This window comes from Tamandua tetradactyla, chromosome 11 (assembly GCF_023851605.1).
Source record: "Tamandua tetradactyla isolate mTamTet1 chromosome 11, mTamTet1.pri, whole genome shotgun sequence".
Taxonomy (NCBI): domain Eukaryota; kingdom Metazoa; phylum Chordata; class Mammalia; order Pilosa; family Myrmecophagidae; genus Tamandua; species Tamandua tetradactyla.
Genome location: NC_135337.1, coordinates 91130261 through 91154837, shown reverse-complemented (window position 1 = coordinate 91154837; position 24577 = coordinate 91130261). Strand labels below are relative to the sequence as shown.

The 24577-nt window shown below is 41.4% G+C and overlaps 2 protein-coding genes across 2 annotated transcripts in view; both read left to right on the top strand.

Annotated features, from left to right (window-relative positions):
* Positions 1-3916: 3916 nt before the first annotated feature.
* LOC143649671 (small nuclear ribonucleoprotein E) lies at positions 3917-5764 on the top strand. The gene is made up of 2 exons (XM_077119601.1): positions 3917-4071; positions 5413-5764. The coding sequence occupies exon 2, from the start codon at positions 5449-5451 to the stop codon at positions 5725-5727; it is 279 nt and encodes a 92-aa protein (XP_076975716.1). The 5' UTR covers positions 3917-4071; positions 5413-5448; the 3' UTR covers positions 5728-5764.
* A 3166-nt stretch (positions 5765-8930) lies between these two features.
* Positions 8931-24577, top strand: part of QTRT1 (queuine tRNA-ribosyltransferase catalytic subunit 1) — a 33641-nt gene continuing 17994 nt past the window's right edge. The window contains exon 1 of the mRNA XM_077121809.1: positions 8931-8948. The gene's annotated coding sequence lies outside the window, so the exon portion shown is untranslated. The remainder of the gene's footprint in view (positions 8949-24577) is intronic.

The following is a 24577-nucleotide window of genomic DNA, read 5'->3' as shown; positions in this document are numbered from 1 at the left end:
TGTATTTTAATGCTTTAGTGTTTCCGTTTTATAAGTGAAGATTTTATTTTAAAAACCAGTGGGAAAGAGTGGGTTTTTTTTGTTTTGTTTTTTTAATGTCTGGATCCTTCAGGCAGCACATCTGAATTAAGCTGAATGTAGATAAATAAATAAAAAGAAAACTCTTTGTCCCCGTCTGAGGCCCGGGTGTCTGCCCCACCAGCAGTCGAGGGACTGGTTCCTCGACTTTGTTCCCACTCAAGAGAGGGGAGGTGGGGCAGCAGGACAGCCCCGGGCACGAGACAGGGACCAGCTTCTGGCCCCGGAGGCCTTTCCTCTGGGGTTGGCCTAGGCAGCATCCCAGTTCAGGGCTCAGCCCCAGGCCTGCAAAGATCCTGGGATCTTACAGACCCAGTGGCCCAACTGGGCCTGCAGCAGGCCAAGCTAGTGTTGCAGTTTGACCACAAACTCCAGGCACATTCTGTTTTCTGCTCTGTGGATTCTCTTGTAGCTTCGATGCAGTTTCACCTGTCCATGATACCCCCAGCAGTACGTGCAACCTAATTTATGAGAGACTGATTCTGCCTGGCTCTTGAACCCCAGGATTTCAGTAGGCACTATTGTGACTTAGTGCGGCTCTCAGAGGGGTGAGCTTGGGGTTCTTTTTTATTGTCCAGCCCTGTTCTAGCTAGTTTCTCTATAATAGTGGTTCTCGACCTCGATTTTCTAATGTTTGGGGGACATGTGTGAAAACTAGGAGGTGCTCCGGGCATCTGGTGGGTAGAGGCCAACAGTGCTGCTAAACACCCTACAGTGTGTACACTCTGTTGTGGTCCCTAGAACAAGAGCTGCCAGTGTCAAATGTCCCTAATGTGCATGGAGAATCCTCTGGCCCTACCCTGAAGTGGAGACAAGGACAGCACTTAAGCTGGCCTTTAAGCTGTGGCACTTCCAATTCGATGTATCTCGGAAGAGTCCCGGGCGCCAGGCTTGGGACTGCAACTTTGAGCCTCAGGCTGCTCTAAAGAGCCCTCAGCTTGCCAGCTGCCCACAGCATCGGGGAGCTGCTGTGCTGTCCTCTCAGGCCAGGTGCTCTTCCAGCCTGGGTCCCAGGCTGCCCCATGGCCCCCTGTACTTGGTAAACCAGGGCCTGTGTGAGAAGCGAGAACTGTCCTAGACCCTGACCCCACTCAGCTGATGCAGAATAAGGGGGCCTTCAAGAGATGAAGATCTGCCTTCCTGGGGGAGAGGCAGGAGAAAGGTGTTCTGTGCTGAGGAAAAGAACATTGGAGGAACTCGGCTGTTGGCTGGAGCAGTGGAGGCTCTGGATACCCAAGTGTCCTGGCACGAGTCGAGGCGGGCAGAGGGGCTACAGGAAGTGGAGCTGACAGGTAGTCCAGGATGTGAACCTGGACCTGTTTCAAGTCAGCCTGCAGGGCCCTAGAGCCCAACAGGTGTGAGCAATAGTGACAGGACAAGAGGACAGACAGACCAAAGAAATGGATCCCAACCACCGCCTTGGATGGGATGTTTCCATGATCCCTCTTCTGGCCATATCCATGGGCTGGGATAAGAAGAGACTCCAGGAGCTCTCTGGTACCTGGTGTTTGAGATGAAAGAGTACAGGCTGTGGAGCCAGTCTGAGTCATTGAGAAGTGGGGGGAAGGAGCACTCACCCCACCTTTCCACATATGCTAACTCTTGACCAGCAGGTGGATTCTAAACCTGGGTCTTCAATTACTACGGTTTCCCAAGCAGTGACCAGCACCACACTGAACTTTCTGGGTACAGACGCACCACCAAGGAAAGGCTCAACCACCTCCTGCTGGCAGTCATCTGCAGGCAGCCAGGTCAGGTGCTGGGCTCCTCTGTCCTGGAGAGTGGCAGGGCCCCAGGGTGCTTGTCTGACTGGGCCAGTGGACTGGCTACCTGAGCTCATGGGCTGGCCTGTGTCCAAGACCAGGATGCTTCGTGCAGAGTACAGAGCAGTGTCAGGGGAAGCGGGTCATGACCCACACCTAGAAAGAGCTCAGTTTTAGGACTTTTCTCCACTCTCTATTGTAAGGTCATGTTTACAGGTCCTGGGGTGGGGATGGGGTAGTATTTGGACGTGTCTTTTTGGGGACACAATTGTACCTACTCCAGGGCTGCAAGAGGCTTTCACCACAGCTACTGCAGCTAGAGGATTGAGGGTTTGTCAGCCACAGCCAGGACTGCAGTGGTCAGTCAGGTCTAGGGACAACCTGGAGCCTGCATCCTGGCAGAACAGCAGCCAGGATGGTACAGTTCATAAGCACGGAGCCTTCCCCTCCCTCCGATGCTGATGGTGTATGTGATGTAGTTGCCCAGTGCTCAGGACCTGCCCCAGCAGGAAGCTGGTTTCAGGCAGATGTGCTGTCCACCTGGAGCTCAGAGAAGAGAAGGCCCTGGCAAGGTTGAAACCAACCTGGAGGAGGTCCAAGTTGAGCCTGATTTCTGGCTCCTGCTCCTTAGGCAGGATGGCCTTGTGAATGAGGTGCCATGCCCCCCGTACTGCTGATGGCTGGTGCTGAATGTCTCAATCGCCACCCAGTGCCCATCTTCCCTCCACCATGCAAGACATGACACCTGTGTGCCCAGGCCTGGTCCTCAGCAGCAGTCTCCCACGTTAGCCCCACACTGTGCTCTTTGCTGGCCTGTCCTGTCACCTACAGACAAAATTCTAGGCAAGAATGCAGTGAGCCTTCTTGGAGGCTTGGATGTTCAACCTAACCCATCCTGTAATAAATGTAAACTTCATTTGTTAATTGTTTCATTCACTCAACATGTAATTTATTCGTGATAAGTAACAGGCTCTGTACTGGGAATATGACAGCAAATCTGGCCCTGCCCTTGAGCTCCCAGGCCAGGCAGCAGTTAGAGCAGAGAGGGTCAGGAAAGGAATCCAGTGTTTTAAGAAAGACAACATAGGTGGAGCCAGAAGGTGTGTTAGGAGGGTGAGGGAACAGCATGTGTAAAAAATGCGGATGGCATAGGGAAACATGGTCGTCAAGGAACTGAAAATAGTGGGGTGGGGGGTGGGGGGCACCAGGTCTTTGTTTCTTAACGTTCTCTGGCTGTTGGGCAGAGAATAGGTGTGGAGGGAGGAAATGAGCTGAGAGACCTGGGAGGGGCCCGAAGTTCTGGAAAGTTCGGAATGATTTGTGCAGCACTCCACGACATTTGGTGAAAGAACAGCTAGCAGACCCGAGTGCAGGGGAAATCGCATGTCCCAAACAGGGCAGAAAGGGGGCACCGTCTCCCCTCAGGACATCTGGGGAGGAAGGAGCCCCTGATTTGCGGGTGCTTTCCCTCCTATGGAGAGAAAAAGGGCTGTCTAGAGTGACGGTGACGTCAGGTCACTAGCTGAGATCTCAAGGACAGCGTCCATCGCATTCCCCAGCGTCGCCCAGAAAGATGTGGGGCGGCGAGATCACAGAGATCAAGACAGGCTCGGGAAGGGCACTGGCCCCAGGGGAGCAGGGAGCAGGATTTCAACTTCGGGGCCTTCTAAGTCCCATCCGAGACCTGTAGGAGGTCTAGGTTGCCCTCTCCGAGCCCAGGAATCCAGCTGCCCGTTTGGTCCGGGCACTTCGGAGCCCTGTACCAACACACCCAGTCCCTGGTTTGGGGAACTCACCTGGGCGGCCTCGGTGATCCCCGGGAAGGATTGTCCGGGAACCCGGTCTCGCACCTGAGGCTGCAGGCCTCCACGTGGGGATCGCGAACGCGGCCCCAGGCCCCGCCTCTGCAAGTACCGTCTCTTCCAGACGGCCGCCAGCTCCGCCCCTTCAGCTAGGCCCGCTTCGTGCAGGCGCCGGTGGCCGACTTCTAAGCGGGCGCCCTCGCTAGCCCCGCCCCACGGCGTGCGTCCCCACGCACGCAGCGCGCCTCGCTCGTAGGACGCTTTCGCAAGCTCCGCCCCCGAGGGTGTTCGCTTCCCCGGTCTCCAGGCAACGCCTGTGGTGCTGTCCGCCGTGCTGAAACCGCAGCCACGGCTTCTTCGATGGCCCAGCGTCTTCACCGCCTCCGGGAAGGGCCCCGTGAACTCGGGGGCGCTTTCCTCTAAAGCAGGTATGGTTGACCCCGGGGCGATAGACAGCGCGCACACCCGCGCCCCGCCGAGAAACCCCCATCCCACCTGGCCTGGGCCTCTGCCCGACCCGACGCAGCCACCTGCCTGCCCCCACTCCCTCCAGCCAACTGACCTCGCTCTCCTGCAAACCCCGGCGCGTTCCCGCCCCAGGGCCTTTGCTCTTACTGCTCCCACGGCCTCCGAGGTCCTCCTGGCTGCGCCCTCTTCTCCTTCGGGCTTTAACTGGAATAGGCTCCTCACCGAGGTCGGCCCTGACCAGCTTGTTTAAAACAGTCGCTTCCCAACTCCTACTTCCCTAACCTGTAAATGTATTTCTAGCTTCTGAGACACTGAGCTGTATGTAGATCACTTGGTATTTCCCTGAAACTTTGAATAACTCTATGACACTTAAGTCCCAGAAAAGGAGTGCTGCAGCCCTGAAGGTTAGTGTAGCTATATACAATAACAGTTAAAGTACCCGAAAAAGAGATCAGACCTCAGTTAGAGATAAAAGCAAAGAAGTGTGGCTGGGACTAAGGTAAATCAGAATACATGGTAAAAGATAATAGGGTGTATACTCTAGACTTTCACATACTGTATGAGACCAAAGGCAGAGAGGTTTATTACGTCTAGAACCTAAATTTCCGGTAACACATCATCTAAATCAACCTATCTGGAGAGCTCATTTAAACCCAGACTCCTGAAGTCCAGGGCAGGAACAAGGCCTTTAATTCTGTATAGCTTAATGTAATACCAGGATACGTCTCAAGACTGTGGTGGGTTGATAATTAAAAAGTACTGGTAGAGTCCCTTGAGGTCCAAAGGAAAAATATATAGAGCTATTAACTTTCCCCAGTACCCTTTCAACCACTGGAATTCCCAAGAAAATAGGTCAAGCCCTTGATTTTGAGGTTGCCCTTATGAAACTTATTTTGTAGTGGAGATGCTAAGACTACCTATAATGAGGCCTAAGAGTTGCTTCCAGGAAACCTCTTTTGTTGCTCAGATGCTCCTCTCTCTAAGTCCAACTCTGCAAGGAAAAATCATTGCCCTCCCCACTACGTGGGACATGACATTCAGGGGTGAAAATCTCCCTGACAACATGAGGTGTGACTCCTGGGATGAGTCTGGCCCTGCACCATGGGCTTGATAATGCCTTCCAGACGAAAAGGGTGAAAAGAAGTGTAATAAAATAAGGTATCAGTGGCTAACAGATCAAATAGAGTCAAGAGGCTGTTCTGGAGGCTACTCTTATTCAAGCTTCAGTTAGATAGTGCTGATTGCCATAGTTTGCTAAATCGCAACCAACATCACTCCTCTTAACTCTTAAAAACACCTAGGTCTCGGTGCGTTCGTGTGATCCGTGAACTTCCACCATGGCGTATCGTGGCCAGGGCCAGAAAGTGCAGAAGGTGATGGTCCAGCCTATCAACCTCATCTTCAGATATTTGCAAAATAGATCCCGGATTCAGGTGTGGCTCTACGAGCAAGTAAATATGCGGATAGAGGGCTGTATTATTGGTTTTGATGAGTACATGAACCTCGTTTTAGATGATGCAGAAGAGATTCATTCTAAAACAAAGTCAAGAAAACAACTGGGTCGGATCATGCTAAAAGGAGATAATATTACCCTGCTACAAAGTGTTTCCAACTAGAAATGATTAATAAAATGAGAAGTTGTTGAGAAGACAATACTTTTTTTTTTTTTAGGTATCCTTTGTTAGGAGTATAGTTCTGTAACATTTGCTCATATTGTTTTGATTGCCCTTATGTTATTACCAGATCACAATAAATGCTGTAGGATTGTTTTTATTTAAAAAAAAAACAAAACACCTAGGTCTCCAACTGAGACTCTGTAGAAGTTTCATGCACAAAGTTTGCTTTCCTGGAAACTTTGTTTTATTAGAGAAGTTGTCGGTTTACAGAAGTCATGGAGACAAGTAGAGAGTTCCCATACTCAACACATGCACATACACACACACACACAGTTTCCCCTCTTATTAACACTTTGCATCAGTGTGGTATTTTGTTACAACTGATGAAACAATATAACAATTATACTATTATACTAGTACATTAGCATTATACTATGATAATAATATGTATTATACTATGAGCTGTTCCCCAGGATTCACTCTTCGTGTGGTACAGTTCTATGGTTTTTACAATTTTGTTCTAGAAATACATTTATATCCTAAAATTTCCATTCCAGCCACTTTTGAAAACCCCTTTTTAATACTTAGCCATGCGGCAGAAAACAATGTGTGCCAAGCCTCAAACCGAAATTCTACTTTCTTCTTCTATTGGAGCTTCGACTTTCCTGGAATCACCAATATTAATGATCCAAGGCCACCATTTCTCCTAAACCAACTTCTAATAGTAAACGAATGCTTCTCTTTCTTCTTGACAGTTTCACAAAAGCCACAGGAAATGGCAAAGCCTGGGAGTTTCTCCCGCAGCCACTGGGCCCCATGCTGGGGAGGAAGTGACCTAGAGCCCGACTGGTGGCATTGGGACACAGGTGACAGCGCCCTGGGGAGTCCCAGACCACATGGCAGGGGTTTGGGGTGTGCTTTCAGTTCCTCCAGGGGAGGGGGGTGCCTGGAGGAAATGAGGTGGCAAGAAGGGAGCCCCTGAGGCTGGAGCTTGGGAGCTCAGTGTACTATCCATGTGTCTATAATTATAGTTTTCCATAATAAAGTTGTTCTTTAAAAAAGAAAACAAAAAACTCCACAGGTTATTAGGTTTCTCCCGCCGTCCCTTGAAGAGCTTGTTTTTTTTTTTTTTAACTTGGGCTTTTATGAAGACAAGACATTTTATAGTTGATTAAATCTACTCTGGACTGAAAACTCCATATATTATACTATTAACTAAAATGTACATGCGATATGTTTTAGTGAATAGGCAGTCAGATTCTGCTATACTTTTTTTATTTTTCTTTTTTTTTACATGGGCAGGCACCGGGAATGGAACCCGGGTCCTCTGGCTGGCAGGCAAGCACTCTGCCTGCTGAGCCACCGTGGCCCGCCTGAGTCTGCTATACTTTTGCAGACACTTCTGTAATGAAGAGGAACTTGTAGTCGGGGTTTGACGGGGAGCTGCACCCCTTCCCCCAGCCCCACCTCCACATTTCTGGTGTTCCTTCTCCACGTGAGTCCCATCTGGTCTTCCCTCCTGCCAGAAGTGTCACTTTGTTACAACAGAGCCCATTTGCATTCGTTCTTAGCCTTTGCTAATGGGCACCCTGAAAGTTTTCTTGGCTTTCTTGGTGCCTGCTTCAACTCTGAGAGGGGGTTGTTCCATCCAACTGGGTGTAGCATGCCGGGCGTTTCGGTTTGCTAAAGCTGACGCGATGCAATATACCAGAAATGGGTAGGCTTTTACAACCGGGATTCATGCGCTTACAATTTATGGTTCTGCGGCCATGAAAATGTCCAAATCAAGGTGTCATTAGAAAGAGACCTTCTCCGGGAACACAGGGTGCTGGCACAGAGGACATTTCTGTCACAGGGGAAGGCACATGGTGACATCTGCTTGTCCTTCCTTCCCGGGTTTCATTGCCTTCGGCTTCTCTGGGCTTTGTCTGTCTTTGATCCTCTTAAAAAGAACTCCAGTAAGAGGATTAAGACCCACCTTGAATGAGATGGGTCATGTCTCAATTGATATAATCTAACCAAAAGATCCCGGGAACACAATAGATGTACACTCACGGGAACAGATTAAAAGAACGTGATTTGTGGTGCATTGCATGGCCGGAGGGAAGTAGCTGAAACTGTTGAACTGTGTTCCAGCAGCTTCAATTCTTGAAGACGATTGTATAACTATGTAGCATGCATAATTTAACCACGTGATTGTGAAAACCTTCTATCTGATGCTCCTTTTATCCAGTACATGGACAGATCGGTAAAAAACTAAATAAATAATGGGGTGGGGATAAGGGGTAAAAAAATGGGATAGATTGCAATGCTAGTGGTCAATGAGAGGGATGGGTAAGGGGTACGGGATGTATGGGTTTTTTCCTTTTTATCCTTTTTTTTTTCTTTTTCTGGAGTGATGGAAATGTTCTAAAAATGATCATGGTGATGAATCCATGACTATGTGATGATATTGTGAGCCATTGATTGTATGCTTTGGATGGACTATGTGGGTGAAGATATCTCAATAAAAATATATATACTTTAAAAAGAACATGATCTTTTCTGGGGTACATAGAGCTTCAAACTATCACACCGAGCAATTGCTTTACCTGCTAACCTGGGCAGGGTTCTCTGAAGGGAGAATGTCACTGTCCCTCTGATCTCAACACTCTGTCCTCTGCTCTTTGGGAGGCATTTTTTTTCTCTTACTGCAGCTCCTGGGGAGGGTTTCAAACTTCCTCTGCTAGGAAGAGGCATGCCTCTAAGGGGAAGAGGTCTGAGGGGAAGACAGAGTCTCAAAGCATTCCTTTTTGGAACATCCTCGATCATTTCTCCAGGTACATGTCTCAGGGTTTTTGTTGTACATCATCCTTGCTGTGATAAAGGCTACAGTTACACTCACAGGGAATGATCTTAATTGTATTTTTATTTACACAATTCATAAGATAGTGGTGGAAATATAGAACATAAAATCTGTCAAGTGCCATATAATTCTTATGTGCAGTCAAGGGCGACAGCAATTAGCTTCAACCAGTGGTTTGTAAAGTGTGGTGTGAACCAGAATTGCCTAAGGCTGTTGAAACACAGATATTTTTTTTGTTGCTAGTGTTTTTTTTTTAATTGTAGCAGGATGTATATAAAGCTTACAATTTGCCATCTTAACCATTTTTCTTTTTTTTTTTTTCTTTTTTAAGTATGGACAGGCATCCGGAATCGAACCCGAGTCTCTGGCATGGCAGGTGAGAACTCTGCCACTGAGCCATCATGGCCTGCCCCCAACCATTGTTAAATATACAAAATATTGTGCTACCATCACCACCTTCCATTTCCAAAACTTTTCCGTCATCCTAAACGGTAAGGGGTATGGTATGTATGAATTTTTTTCTGATGTCTTTTTATTTCTTTTTCTGAATAATGCAAATGTTCTAAGAAATGATTATGATGATGAATACAACTATGTGATATATTGTGAATTACTGATTATATATGTAGAATGGAATGATCATATGTTAAGAATGTTTTTGTTAGTTTATTTAAAAATTTTTTTTAATTAATGAAAAAGAAAAGGAAAACAAAAAGAAAAAGAAAAAAACATGGTTTACCCACAAAATGAACTATTCTTTTCTGATCCACGTTACTACATGGATGAACCTTGAAAACATTCTGCTGATTGAAGTAAGCTGGGCACAAAAGGACACATTCTGTATGCTTCCATTTATACGAAATATAGAGAACAAGAAAATTCATAGAGTTAAGGTATATTGGAGAGGCTGGAGGGAACTTCCTGAAAATGTGGAGCTGTGCTCCAGTGGCCATGTTTCTTGAAGATAATTGTAGCATGATATGGCTGTCACAGTGTGACTGTGTGGTTGTGAGAGCCTTGTGTCTGATGCTCCTTTTGTCTACCTTACCGATGGTCAAGTAAAACATACGGATTAAAAATAAATAAATAATAGGGGGAACAAATATTAAATTAAATTTAGTAGATTGAAATGCTGGTCATCAGTGTAGGGGAGGGGTAAGGGGTATAGCATGTGTGAATTTTTTTCTGTTTTCTTTTTATTGCTTTTTCTGAATTGATGCAGATGTTCTAAGAAATGATCATGATGATAAATATACAACTACGTGACGATAGTGTGAGTTATTGATTATATAACAAGAATGGAATGATCATATGGTAAGAATGTTTGTGTTTGTTTATGTGGTCATGTATCATAAATTAATTAAAAAAAGAAAGAGAGGGGTAAGAGATGTCTGAATTTTTTTCTGTTGTCTTTTTATTTATTTTTCTGAATTGATGCAAATATTCTAAGAAATGATCATAATGATGAATATGCAACTATGTGATGATATTATGAATTACTGATTATATATGTAGAACAGAATGATCATAAAAAATTTTTTAAATAAAAATACTTCAGCATTCATACTCATTTGCTAAACCCAACCTTCTCTGTATAACTCCGCTATCATCTCTGACCTTTATCCCACTCTTTAGGGGTATTTGGGCTACAGCCATTCTAACTTTTTCACTTTGGAAGCGGCTGTCAGTAATATGGGGTAGGGAGATGGAAATAGCCCATGTTCTGGAGAGGCTGGGCCCTCTGCATTTCAGGATTTATCTGGACCAGGGACCCATCTGGAGGGTGTAGGTTTCTGGAGAGTTACCCTAGTGCATGGAACCTTTGTAGAATTTTATATATTGCCCTAGGTGCTCTTTAGGACTGACTGGAATGGTCCTGGTTGGGGTTTGGCAAGCTACGATGGGTAGCGATGTCTAACTGAAGCGTACATAAGAGTGACCTCCAGAGTAGCCTCTCGCCTGTATTTGAACTCTCTCAGCCACTGATACCTTATCCTTTACATTTCTTTTCCCTCTTTTGGTCAGGACGGTATTGTTGATCCCACAGTGCCAGGGCCAGGCTCATCCCAAGGAGTCATCTCTCACACCATCAGGGGAGACTTTCACCCCTGGATGTCATGTGCCATGTAGAGGGGAGGGTGATGTTTTCACTTGCAGAGTTGGGCTTAGAGAGAGAGAGAGAGGCTACATCTGAGCAACAAAAGAGGTCCTCCAGAAGTAAATCTTAGGCATGCCTATAGGTAAGCTAAGTTTCCCCACACATACATAAGCTTCACAAGAGGCAAATGTCAAGATCAAGGGCTTGGCCTGTTGGTTTGGGTGTCCCTAATGTTTGGCACAGTATCTGGGGTTTCCCTGGTGGTAAAGTTTAATAGCTCTATATTTTTTCTCCCATCCTTCAAAGGACTTTGCCAATACTTTTTGTATCTTTTTTTTAATTAAAATGTTTAAAAATATAACAACATACAAACATAAACATTCTTACCATATGATCATTCCATTCTTTTTTAAAAAATTTTATTAATAAAACCAGCATACAATATGAACATACTTTTTTTAATCACATAGTTGTATATTCACCGCCATGATTTCTTAGAACATTTACATCAATTCAGAAAAAGAAAAAGAAAAAAGGAAAAAGAAAAAAACTCATACATACCATATGCCTTACCTCTCCCTCTCATTGACTGCTAGTATTTCCATCTACTCATATATATTTTAGCCTTTGTTTCCCCTATTTTTTTCTATACCCCATATCATTCTCTTTCATTGATCACTAGGATTTCAATCTACTAAACTCATTTTAACATTTGTTCCCCCTATTATTTATTTATTTTTCTTTTTTTATTCAATATAACAACATACAAACACATTCTTACCACATGATCATTCCATTCTTGATATATAACCAATAAAAATATCATCACATAGTTGTATATTCATCATCATGATCATTTCTTTGAACATTTGCATCAATTCCAGAAAAGAAATAAAAAGAAAAAAGGTCCACACCCCTGGGAGTCATGTCCCACATAGAGAGGGGAGGGCAGTGAGTTTGCTTGTTGTGTTCGCTAAGAGACAGAGGCCACATCTGAACAACAAAAAAGGTTCTCTGGGGGTGACTCTTAGGCCCAATTTTAAGTAGGTTTAGCTTATCCTTTGTGGGGATAAGTTTCATATGAACAAACCCCAAGATTGAGGGCTTGGCCTATTGCTTTGGCTGTCCCCACAGCTTATGAATATCAGACATTCTCCACATAGGAAAGTTGAATTTCCCCCCCCCCCCTTTTTTTTTACTTAAAGTCCAAATCTCTCTGGGATTTATCAGGGCATCACTCTGGACAAACCTACAAAATCTCGTGCCCTATTCAAGGTTCCACGTACTTATGGTGTTCAATTAAACTGTCCACATAAGTTATATTAGGAAGTACACTAGTCAAAATATAAATTTTGTACCAAATAAACATTTTTTGCTTTAGTCTCACACATAAGTAAATAACACACTCTTAAATAACCAGTGGGTCAAAGAAGAAATTGTTAAAGAAATCAGTAGCTATCTGGAGACAAATGGAAATGATAATACAACGTATCAGAACTTATGAGATGTGGCAAAGGCTTTGCTGAGAGGGAAATTTATTGCCTTAAATGCGTATATTAAAAAGCAAGAAAGAGCAAAAATCGAGGACTTAACTGCTCACCTGGAGGAACTTGAGAAAGAACGGCAAACTAACCCCAAAACGAATAGAAGACAAGAAATAACAAAGATTAAAGCAAAGTTAAATGAATGGGAGAACAAAAGAACAATAGGAAGAATCAATAAAACCAAAAGCTGGTTCTTTGAGAAAATGAATAAAATCAATGGGCTACTAGCAAGACTGACAAAGAAAAAAAGAGAGAAGATGAAAATGAACAAAATCAGAAAAGAGAAGGGGTGTATTACCACAGACCCTGAAGAAAGAAAAGAAATCATAAGAGGATACTATGAACAACTATATGCCAACAAACTAGACCACTTAGATGAAATGGACAAATTTCTGGAAACACACAAACAATCTATACTGACTCAGCAAGAAATAGAAGTTCTCAGCAAACCAATCACAAGTAAAGAGATTCAATCAGTCATCAAAAATCTTCCTATAAAGAAAAGTCCAGAACAGATGACTTCACAGGGGAATTTTTTTTCTTTGAAAAGCATCTTTATTTACTCCTGGCCAAACAAGTAAGTGGAAAAAGCCATCATTATAAACCTATTTTTTTAGTGTCTTATCCTTAAAATTGCCTGAGTACTTAGAACACAGAAAAACCAAACTTGAATGCATTTGCAATAGTTTAACAATTTACATGTTCTATAAGATTATTTTAATGGAATGTCTTGAAACCAAAGCATAATTCATTGTAAACATAAGTCAGAAAAAGACCATAAACTTTTTTTATCACATGGTTGTATATTCATCATCATGATAATTTCATAGAACATTGCATCAATTCGGAAAAAGTAATAAAAAGAAAACAGAAAAAAATTCAAGCATACCATACCTCTTACCCCTCCCTTTCATTGATCATTAGCATTTCTATCTACTAAATTTATTCTAACATTTGATCCCCCTATTATTTATTTATTTTTAATCCATATGTATTACTCATCTGTCCATAAGGTAGATAAAAGAAGCATCAGACACAAGGTTTTCACAATCATACAGTCACATTGTAAAAGCTATATCATTATACAATCATCTTCAAGAAACATGGCTACTAGAACACAGCTCTACATTTTCAGGCAGTTCTTCACAGGGGAATTTTTTTTTTTTTTGCAGCCAAATTTGCATCTTTATTTGTCACGGTTATGGTTTGTCATAGTTTATTTATTTATTTATTTATTTATTTTTATTAATTAAAAAAAATAACTAACACAACATTTAGAAATCATTCCATTGTACATATGCAATCAGTAATTCTTAGTATCATCACATAGATGTATGATCATCATTTCTTAGTACATTTGCATCGATTTAGAAAAAGAAATAGCAAGAAACAAAAAAAGAAATAAAATGATAATATAGAGAAAAAATAAAAATAAAAAATATATATAAAAAACAAACAAACAAAAAAAAACTATAGCTCAGATGCAGCTTCATTCAGTGTTTTAACATAATTACATTACAATTAGGTAGTATTGTGCTGTCCATTTTTGAGTTTTTGTATCTAGTCCTGTTACACAGTCTGTATCCCTTCAGCTCCAATTACCCATTATCTTACCCTGTTTCTAACTCCTGATGGTCTCTGTTACCAATGACATATTCCAAGTTTATTCTCTAATGTCGGTTCACATCAGTGGGACCATACAGTATTTGTCCTTTAGTTTTTGGCTAGTCTCACTCAGCATAATGTTCTCTAGGTCCATCCATGTTATTACATGCTTCATAAGTTTATTCTGTCTTAAAGCTGCATAATATTCCATCGTATGTATATACCACAGTTTGTTTAGCCACTCGTCTGTTGATGGACATTTTGGCTGTTTCCATCTCTTTGTAATTCACAGGGTAATTTTATCATACATTTCAAAAAGAATTAACACCAGTCCTGCTCAGATTTTCCAAAAAAATTGAGGAAAAAAGGGACACTACCTAGCTCATTTTATGAATCTTACGTCACTTTAATGCCAAAACCGGGAAAAGATATTACAAGAAAGGGGGGTGTGAGGGTCGTTCAGTGGTTGAATTCTTGCCTGCCATGCGGGAGACCCGGGTTCGATTCCCAGCCCATGTAATTTCCCCCAAAACAAACAAACAAGCAAGCAAACAAACAAACAAAAAAACCCAACCAAACAAAATTCAACAAATGGTGCTGCAATAACAGGATACTCACAAGGAAAAAGAATGAAATGTGACCCCACCATACAGCTTACAAAAAAAAAAGATGCTACAAGAAAGGAAAATTACAGGCCAACCTCCCTTATGAACATAAATAAAAAAATTTCAACAAAATACTAGCAAATTGAGTCTAATAGCACATTAAAAGAATTATACATCATGACCAAGTGGAGTTTATACCAGGAATGCAAGGATGGTTCAACATAAGAAAATCAGTTAATGTAATACAGCACTTAAACAAATCGAAAAGGAAAAATCATATGATCATCTCAATTGATGCTGAAAAAGCATTTGAAAAAATTCAACATCCTTTTCTGATAAAAACACTTCAAAAAGTAGGAATCAAAGGTAATTTCCTCAATATGATAAAGCGTATATATGAAAATCCCATAGCCAACATCATTCTTAATGGAGAGAGAGTGAAAGTTTTCCTAAGATCAGTAATGAGACAAGAATGCCCTCCATCACCACTATTATTCAACACTGTACTAGAAGTTCTAGCTAGAGCAATCAGGCAGGAAAAATAAATAAAGGGCATCCAAATTGGAAAGAAAGAAGTAAACCTTTCATTACTTGCATATGACATGGTACTATACTTGGAAAATCCTGAGAAATCTACAACAAAGTTACTTGAGCTAATAAATTCAGCAAGGTGGCAGGTTATAAAATTAATGTGCAAAAATCAGTAATGTTTCTATACATAAGCAATGACCTAGCTGAGGAGTCAATCAAGGAAAAAATTCCATTCAGAATAGCAACTAAAAGAATCAAGTATCTAGGAATGAACTTAATTAAGGATGTAAAGGACTTTTACACAGAAAACCGCATAGCATTGCTAAAAGAAATCAAAGAAGATCTAAATAGGTGGAAAGTCATTCCATGCTCATGGATAGAAGGTTAAATGTAGTTAAGATGTCAATTCCACCCAAATTGATCTACAAAATTCCAACAATCTACTTTGAAGACTTGGAAAAGCTAGTTCCCAAATTCATCTTGAAGGGAAAGAGACCCCAAATAGCTAAAAGCATCCTTAAAAGGAAGAACCAAGCGGAAGGATTAGCACCCCCACTTTTAAAACTTATTATAAAGCCAGAATGGTCAAATAGCATGGTACAGGCACAAAGATAAAAGTGTTGACCAACAGAATTGAGTTGAGAGTGCAGAAATAGACTGCCAAATATATGGTCAATTGATCTTTGACAAGGCCCCCAAACCCACTGAACTGGCACAAAATAATCTTTTCAATAAATGGGCATGGGTGAACTGCATATCAATAGCCAGAAGAATGAAAGAGGACCCTTACCTTATACACTATACAAAAAATTAACTCAAATTGGATCAAACAGGTAAATATAAGAACCTGTACCATAAAGCTCCTGGAAGAAAATATAGGGAAACACCTTCAAGACCCAGTAATAGGAGGGAGCTTCCTAAACTTCACACCTAAAGCACAAGCAACACAAAAAACGTAGATAAATGGGAAGTCCTCAAAATCAAATGCTTTCAGGCCTCAAAAAGACTTTGCCAAACAGATGAAGAGGCAGCCAACTCAATGGGAGAAAATATTTGGAAATCACATGTCAGATAAAAGTTTGATATCCTGTATACATAAAGAAATCTATAACTCAACAGCAAAAGAGCAAACAACCCAATTATAAAGTGGGATAAAGATATGAATAGACATTTTTCTGGAAAGCAAATACTGATTACTAAAAAGCACATGAAAAAGATGTTCATTTTCATTGGCTATAAGGGAAATGCAGATTAAGACTACAATGAGATACCACCTGTTCTAGTTAACTAGCTGCCTGAATACAATACACCAGAAACAAAATGGCTTTTAATTGCTAGTTTACTGTTCTAAGGCCGAGAAAATGTCCCAATTAAAGCAAGTCTATAGAAATCAAAGGCATCCAGGGAAAGATACCTTGGTTCAAGAAGGCCGATGAAGTTCAGGATTTCTCTGTCAAGTGGAAAGGCACATGGCAAACACAGTCAGGGTTTCTCTCTCATCTGGAAGGGCACATGGCCAGCATGGCGTCATCTGCCAGCTTTCTCTCCTGGCTTCCTGTTTCATGAAGCTCCCCATGAAGCGTTTTCCTTCTCCGTCTCCAAAGCGCTGGCTTGTGGACTCTGTGCTTTGTGGTACTGCAGCATTCTCTGCTCTGTCTGAATCTCTAAGTCTCCAAAACGTTTCCCCTTTTATAGGATGCCACTAAACTAATCAGGACCCACCTGAATGGGTGGAGACACGTTTCCACCTAATCCATTTTAACAACCACCCTTGATCACTAAAGATCACATCAAGATCACATCAAGATGTGACTCTCTAAGTCTTATCTCCAGGGAGATAATCTAATTACAGTTTCAAACATACAGTACTGAAAAGGGATTAGAAGAAATGGCTACCTTTACAAAATGGAATTAGGATTAAAACATGGCTTTTCTAGGGCACATGCATCCTTTCAAACCAGCACATCACCTCACACCTATAAACTGAATGGCTGCTATTAATCAAACAGGAAACTATAAATGTTGCAGAGGATGTGGAGAAATTGGGACACTTAGGCACTGCTGGTGGGAATGTATAATGGTGCAGCTACCATGGAAGGCAGTTTGGCGGTTCCTTGGGAAACTAAATATCGAGTTGGCCTATGACCCAGCAATATCACTATGCAGTTTATACCCAGAAGCACTAAAAGTAGTGAAACAAATAGAAATTTGCACACCGATGTTCATAGCAGCATTATTCACATTTACCAAAAGATGGAAACAATCCAAGTGCCCATCAACAGATAAGTGGATTAACAAAATGTGGTATATACATACGATGGACTATTATGTAGCAGTGAGATGAAATGACGTCCTGAAGCACATGACAAGACGGATGAGCCTTGAGGGCATAATGCTGGGTGAAATAAGTCAGACACAAAAGAATAGATACTGTAGGATTCCACTTTTATGACCATGGTAAAGGTAAAATCAGAGGCTTATAATACAGAATATAGGGGACCTAGAGATATACGGAAGCTAGAGATGGGTGAACGGTTAGCTAATAAGGTTGAACTTAATTGTAAGGGAATAGATAGAAGTGAAAGTGGTTCACTACTGGGTCTATAAGTAATATTACCATATTGAAAGGGAACATGATTGAAAGGGGTTATATGGACTCATGTGTTCCACCAATTAACACTACAAATATAAATAAATTCTTGCATGAACTACTGCAAAGATATGAATCTTGTACAAAGAATGTATAATTTCAGGGTATAGGGGAAAAGTGCTATCGCATGCTATGGGCTGTGTTTAACAGGAAAACATCAACAGTACTGCAGCAATACCAGGGATACATAATGGGGGAGGGACAAGAGTTAGGGGGAACGTTCTAGTTTGCTAGCTGCCGGAATGTGATATACCACAAAAATAACAGCTTTTAAAAACGGGAATTTATTAAATTGCAAGTTTACAGTTCTAAAACCTCAAAAATGTCCAAATTAAAGCAAGGCTATAGAAATGTCCAATATAAGGCATCCAGGGAAAGACACCTTGGTTCAAAAAGGCCGATGAAGTTCAGGGTTTCTCCTTCAACTGGAAAGGCACATGGTGAGCAAGGCGGCATCTACTAGCTTTCTCTCCCGGCTTCTTGTTTCATGAAGCTCCCCCAGAAGTGTTTTCTTTCTTCATCTCCAAAGGTCTCCAGCTGTGTGGACTCTTATGGTTCTCGTGACTCTGCCGCTTTTCCCAAAAATAGTTCCCTCCTAAATAAAGGGCTCCAGTAAGCAATCCCACCTTGAATTGGTGGCGACACACCTCCATGGAAATCACCTAATCAAAAGTTACCGCCCACAGTTGGGTGGGTCACATCTCCATGGAAACAATAAAAAAGCTCCTACCCAGCAATATTGAATGAGGTTTAAAGGACAGGGCTTTTTTGGGGTCTACAAATTCAAACCAGCATAGGGAGGTTTGGATGTTCTATTTAGTGAGGGCGTGTTTATTGTGCATTATACGTGATGCCTAATGAAACCCCGGGGCTGAAGTATGCACTGACTGAGAAGTAGATTCTCATGTCTTGGTGTGTACACATGCCCGAACATTGTGCTGCTGCAAAAAGGAACAAAGTTGTGAGGCATACAACAATGTGAATAAACCTGTGGGACATTTGGTGAGACAAAATAAGCCAGAAATAAAAGAGCAAATATTGTATGATCTCATTTGGAAAGTACTTATAAAAAAACTGGGGACTGGACTGTAAGCTCCTATAGTAGTCACATTTAGTCCAGAGTGGTAATTGTTGTTTCTGGATTTTGTTTTATATATGAATAACCTGGTTTTTAGAGATAAAAAAACTGAAGCCGACTATGTCGGGATTAAGGTAATTCAGAATACAAGGGTAAGGAAGACATTGTATTTTAGAGCTTCACTTACCCTTTGAGACCAAAAGAAGAACGGTTTATTTTGCCCAGAACCTAAATTTTCTGTAGCATATAATCTACCTCACCCTGTCTGGATAGATCATTTAAATAATCCAAACACAGGGAGCTCAAAATAAGAATGAGGGTCCTCTTTGTGTTTGATTTCTTTACCAGCTGAGGTTAATAGCCCTCTTTGTTGGTAAATTGCCCCATGTACGTGGGCAGTAGCAAAGGCATAACGGCTATCGGTATAGATAGTCACTCGTTTTTTTTTTTTGCCATTTCTAGAGCTTTTGTGAGGGCAATCAGTTCAGCTTTCTCTGGCACATAGATTAATGTTACATATATGACCCAACCATTTTGGGAGCCCTCCTTGACACCTGGGTACTTAAGTGGATCCTCAATATGAACTGACTATTTGGATTTAATTTATATTTGAGAACTTGTTATTGATGACTTATCTTACTTTTTTTGTTGTTCCCCCTATTATTTATTTTTATTCCATATGTTCTACTCCTTTGTTGATAAGGTAGATAAAAGGAGCATCAGACACAAGGTTTTCACAATCACACAGTCACATTGTGACAGCTGTATCATTTATACAATCATCTTCCAGAAACATGGCTACTGGAACACAGCTCTACATTTTCAGGCAGCTCCCTCCAGCTTCTCCATTACATCTTTTTTTTTTTTTTTTTTGTCTCCATTACATCTTGAATAACAAGATGATATCTACTTGATGCATAAGAACAACCTCCAGGATAACCTCTCGACTCTATTTGGAATCTCTCAGCCGTTGACACTTAGTCTCATTTCACTCTTCCCCCTTTTGGTTGAGAAGGTTTTCTCAATTCCTTGATGCTAAGTCTCAGCTCATTCTATTTTTCTCAATCCCTTGATGCTGAGTCTCCATTCATTCCAAGATCTCTGTCCCATATTGCCAGAAAGGTCCACACCCCTGGGAGTCATGTCCCACGTAGAGAGGGGTAGGGTGGTCAGACTGCTCGTTGTGTTGGCTGGAGAGAGGGGCCACATCTGAGCAACAAAAGAGGCTCTCTTGGGGGTGACTCTTAGGACTGCTGAATTATTTAAAAAAATTTCTTATGATCATTCCGTTGTACATATATAATCAGTAATTCACAATATCATCACATAGTTGCATATTCATCATCATGATCATTTCTTAGAATATTTGCATCAATTCAGAAAAAGAAATAAAAAGACAACAGAAAAAAATTCATACATAAAATACCCCCTTACCTCTCCCTTTCTTTTTTTAATTAATTTATTTGTGATACCAGACAATAAAAAGAAAACAGAAAAAAATTCACACATACTATACCCCTTACCCCTCCCCTTCACCGATGACCAGCATTTCAATCTACTAAATTTATTTTAACATTTGTTCCCCCTATTATTTATTTATTTTTAATCCATATGTTTTACTTGACCATCGATAAGGTAGAGAAAAGGAGCATCAGACACAAGGCTCTCACAACCACACAGTCACACTGCGACAGCCATATCATCCTACAATTATCTTCAAGAAACATGGCCACTGGAGCACAGCTCCATATTTTCAGGCAGTTTCCTCCAGCCTCTCCAATATACCTTAACTAAAAAGTTGATATTTATATAATGCATAAGAATAACCTCCAGGATAACCTCTCAACTCTATTTGAAATCTCTCAGCCATTGACACTTTATTTTGTCTCATTCACTCTTCCCCCTTTTGGTCAAGAAGGTTTTCTCAATCCCTTGATGCTGAGTCCCAGCTCATTCTAGGATATGTGTCCCACATTGCCAGGAAGGTCCACACCCCTGGGAGTCATGTCCCACGTGGAGAGGGTAGGGCAGTGAGTTTGCTTGTTGTGTTGGCTAAGAGAGAGAGGCCACATCTGAGCAACAAAAGAGGTTCTCTAGGGGTGACTATTAGGCCTAATTTTAAGTAGGTTTAGCTTATCCTTTGTGGGGATAAGTTTCATATGAACAAATCCAAGATTGAGGGCTCGGCCTATTGGTTTGGTTGTCCCCACTGCTTGTGAGAACATCTGGAATTCTCCACATGGGGAAGCTGAATTTTCCCCCTTTCTCACCATTCCCCCAAGGGGAGTTCGCAAGTATTTTTTATTCACTGTTCAAATCACTCTGGGATTTATTGGGGCATCACTCTGGACAAACCTACTAAATCTCATGCCCTACTCAAGGTTGCACGTAGTTATGGTGTTCAATTAAACTGTCCACATAAGTTGTATTAGGAGATGCACTAGTCAAATTATAAATTTTATACCAAATAGACATTTTTTGCTTTAGTCTCACACATAAGTTAAAGTTTAAAAATATGAATTACCATCTATTTTCAATATCCTACAGTACTGACATTCCTTAGTTCTTCCTCATGCAAGAACTTTTAAAAATTTGCACATTTAGTCACTATCATTATGCACTGTAGGCATTCCTAAATTGTACCATCTCAGTCTTTATCGTCTATCTTTCCTTCTGATCTCATTTGTGCCCCCAGGCCTCCTCCCTCTATCATTCCCACATTCAGCTTCATTCAGTGTACTAGCATTATTGTATTACAGTTAGGTAGTATTGTGCTATCCATTTCTGAGTTTTTACTATCAGTCCTGTTGCACAATCTGTATCCCTTCAGCACCAATTACCCAATATCTACCCTATTTCTATCTCCTGATGACCTCTGTTCTTAACTGAAATTCTCCAAGTTTATTCCCTAATGTTAGTTCATATCAGTGAGACCATACAGTATTTGTCCTTCTGTTTCTGGCTATCTCACTTAGCATAATATCCTTAAGGTCCGTCTTACAGCTGCATAATATTCTATCGTATGTATATACCACAGCTTGTTTAGCCACTCATCTGTTGATGGACATTTTGGCTGTTTCCATCTCTTGGCAATTGTAACTAATATTGCTATAAACATTGGTTCGTTTGTGTCCTTGCCCCCTCTGAGTCGAAACCTAGCAATGGTATTGCCAGATCATATGGCAATTCTATACTTATGAGTGCTGAATTATTATACTGATATTTCTTTTAGTCTCCAGTATCTTAGAGCAGCCAGAAGTAAAAACCTAAAATTATGGAATTGTTACCCATACCAAACTCTGAAATCTGATCTACGACTGATTGTTGCGCTGTGCTTTGAAATGTACTCTTTTTTTTATATATATGTTATTTTTCACACAAAAAAAGAAAAAAGTTGATTATGATGATAAAAAAATATTTATTCCTTCTAGCCTCCAATGTTCTGGGCAGCTAGAAGGAAAAATCTGAGAGGATGGTATGGTAGCCCATGACAAACTCTGGGATTTGTCCTGTAACTACTTGCTGAAGAGTGCTTTGAAAACTATTGCTTTTTACTTTTTTGCTTCATATATATGTTATATCATACAACTTAAAAAGTTAAAAAAAAAACATTGACTTAAGATGAAGGAAAATAAAGCAGACAGGAAGAGAAAAAATAAACAATGAAAACTCCAAAACAAACAAACAAATAATGGGGAGACACGGGATAAAATAAAGTTTAAAAAAAGAGAGAAAGTTCTAAGAAATCATCTTCTAGTTTTGTTTCTCAGCAGTCCTTTTTTGTTTGTTTGTTTGTTTGTTTGCTTTTTTGTTTTGTTCTGTTTTTGCATGGGTAGGCTCTGGGAATCTCCGTCATAGCAGGCGAGAATTCTGCCTGCTGAGCCACCGTTGCACTGCCTCTCAGCAGTCCTTTTATGGTTTAAAGCAGTCTTGTCTAAGGTTCTGTCAATGATAACAATATGTTCCAGCTTTGGCTTTCATCAGAGCTCAGCACGCCCACACCCTAATGGTGATTCTTGCAATACAGCAGCCTTTTACACAGAGGAAAACTGCCTTTTTGTGTAGGACTGGGTTGGATGTTTTAAAGATGAAATTTCTCTTTGGAGGTAAGATTTAGAGTAAGAATTCTTCAGCAGACTTGAAGGGCAGAACCCCAGCAATTAGCTCATCAGACATGGGGGGACTCTGGGTTTCGTTTGTGGAGGCTGGAGCTTCTGGTATGGGGACCAAGACAACAGAAATGCCTCGGAGGTTTTCTTAGATCTCTCTTCTCAGTGAGCTAGTGAAAGTAGTGAGAGTCAAGTTTATTTCTGAAAACATCACAGAATAAGACAGCAACTCTATTTCCAGAAGCCGACTGTGGACTTTGGATAAAAAATTGTTGCTCAAATGTTCTAAGAAATGATCATGATGATGAATATGCAACTATGTAATGATATTGTGAATTACCGATTATATATGTAGAACGGAATGAGCATATGTTAAGAATGTTTGTGTTTCTTTCTTGTAATATATATATATATATATTCTTAATTAATTTAAAAAATGAAAAAAGAAGTTGTCACTCAAAAAGCATAGAGACAACCAGATCACAAGTCGCAGGAACGTGATCCAGGCAAGGACCTCATCTGCGTGGGCTCAGGAAGGGTCTTTGAAGTGTGTTCCTGCCTAAAATAAGCCCAAGTCATGACACACCCAGGGTGGGGTAGTGAAAACACTTTGGCAGGTCCAGAGAAGCCGTAAGTTGGCGTGAAGCCTGGGAGTTGAGTGTGAGTCGTGGTGCCATCGTTCTGCAGACACACCGTACAGAGCAGACTCTCAGAGGAAGGTGCCCATCACCGCTCCCTCTGGGAGGCCCAGGCCGCTCCGGAGTCCACAGGAGCGCTGACGTGGCCAAGACAACGCATCCTCATAGCTCTGCCTCACAGCCAATCTCCAGTGCTGCGTGCGGAGGCATGCTTGGCGAGACCAGGCTGAGGGCTCTTAGCAGTATCTTGCAGAAAAGAGACCATAATCTCTCTCTCTCTCTCTCTCTTTTTGCCATTTGTTTATTTTACATCTTATGTGTTTTTATTGTATAATATATATATACAAAGCAGAGGGAAAAAAACAATAGTTTTCTCAGCACTCTTTTGACAAGTAGATACAGGACAGATCCCAGAGTTTGTCATGGGCTACCATACCATCCTCTCAAATATTTCCTTGTAGCTGCTCCAGAATATAGGAGACCAGAACGAAGAAATATATATTTTTTTATAATCACAATCAACTTTTTTTCTTTTTTGTGAAAAATAACGTATATTCAAAAAGCAATAAGTTTCAAAGCACAGAACCACAATTAGTTGTAGAACATATTTCAGAGTTGGACATGGGTTACAATTCCACAATTTTAGGTTTTTACTTCTAGTTGCTCTAAGATACTGGAGACTAAAAGAAATGTCAATCTAATGATTCAGCAATCATATTCATTTGTTAAAACCTATCTTCTCTGTATAACTCCACCATCACCTTTGATCTTTCTATCCCTCTCCTTAGGGGTATTTGGAATTCTAACTTTTTCATGTTGGAAGGGGCTGTCGATAATATGGGGTAGGAAGATGGAACCAGCTGCTGTCTGAGATGCTGGGCCCTCTAGGTTTCAGGACTTCTCTTTTCCAGGGGAGATCATTATCTTTAAAATGAGCTATGTTGGAGTCTTTGCTATGTGCCAGAAACTATGCCAGGTCTCTAATATTGATTCCTCACCACTACGTGTATTTTTATCTCCACTTAATGGGTTAGGAAACTGAGACTAAGAGAGGGTAAGTAGCTTAACCGTGGTTATTGTGTTATTTACAACTCCTTTATTGCAGATGCTAGAAAACTGCCCAGGTTACTGTAAACACAAAGGGGGA

Excerpts from the sequence above, each read along its gene's own strand:
- LOC143649671 (XM_077119601.1), top strand. The coding sequence starts at position 5,449 with ATGGCGTATCGTGGCCAGGGCCAGAAAGTGCAGAAGGTGATGGTCCAG.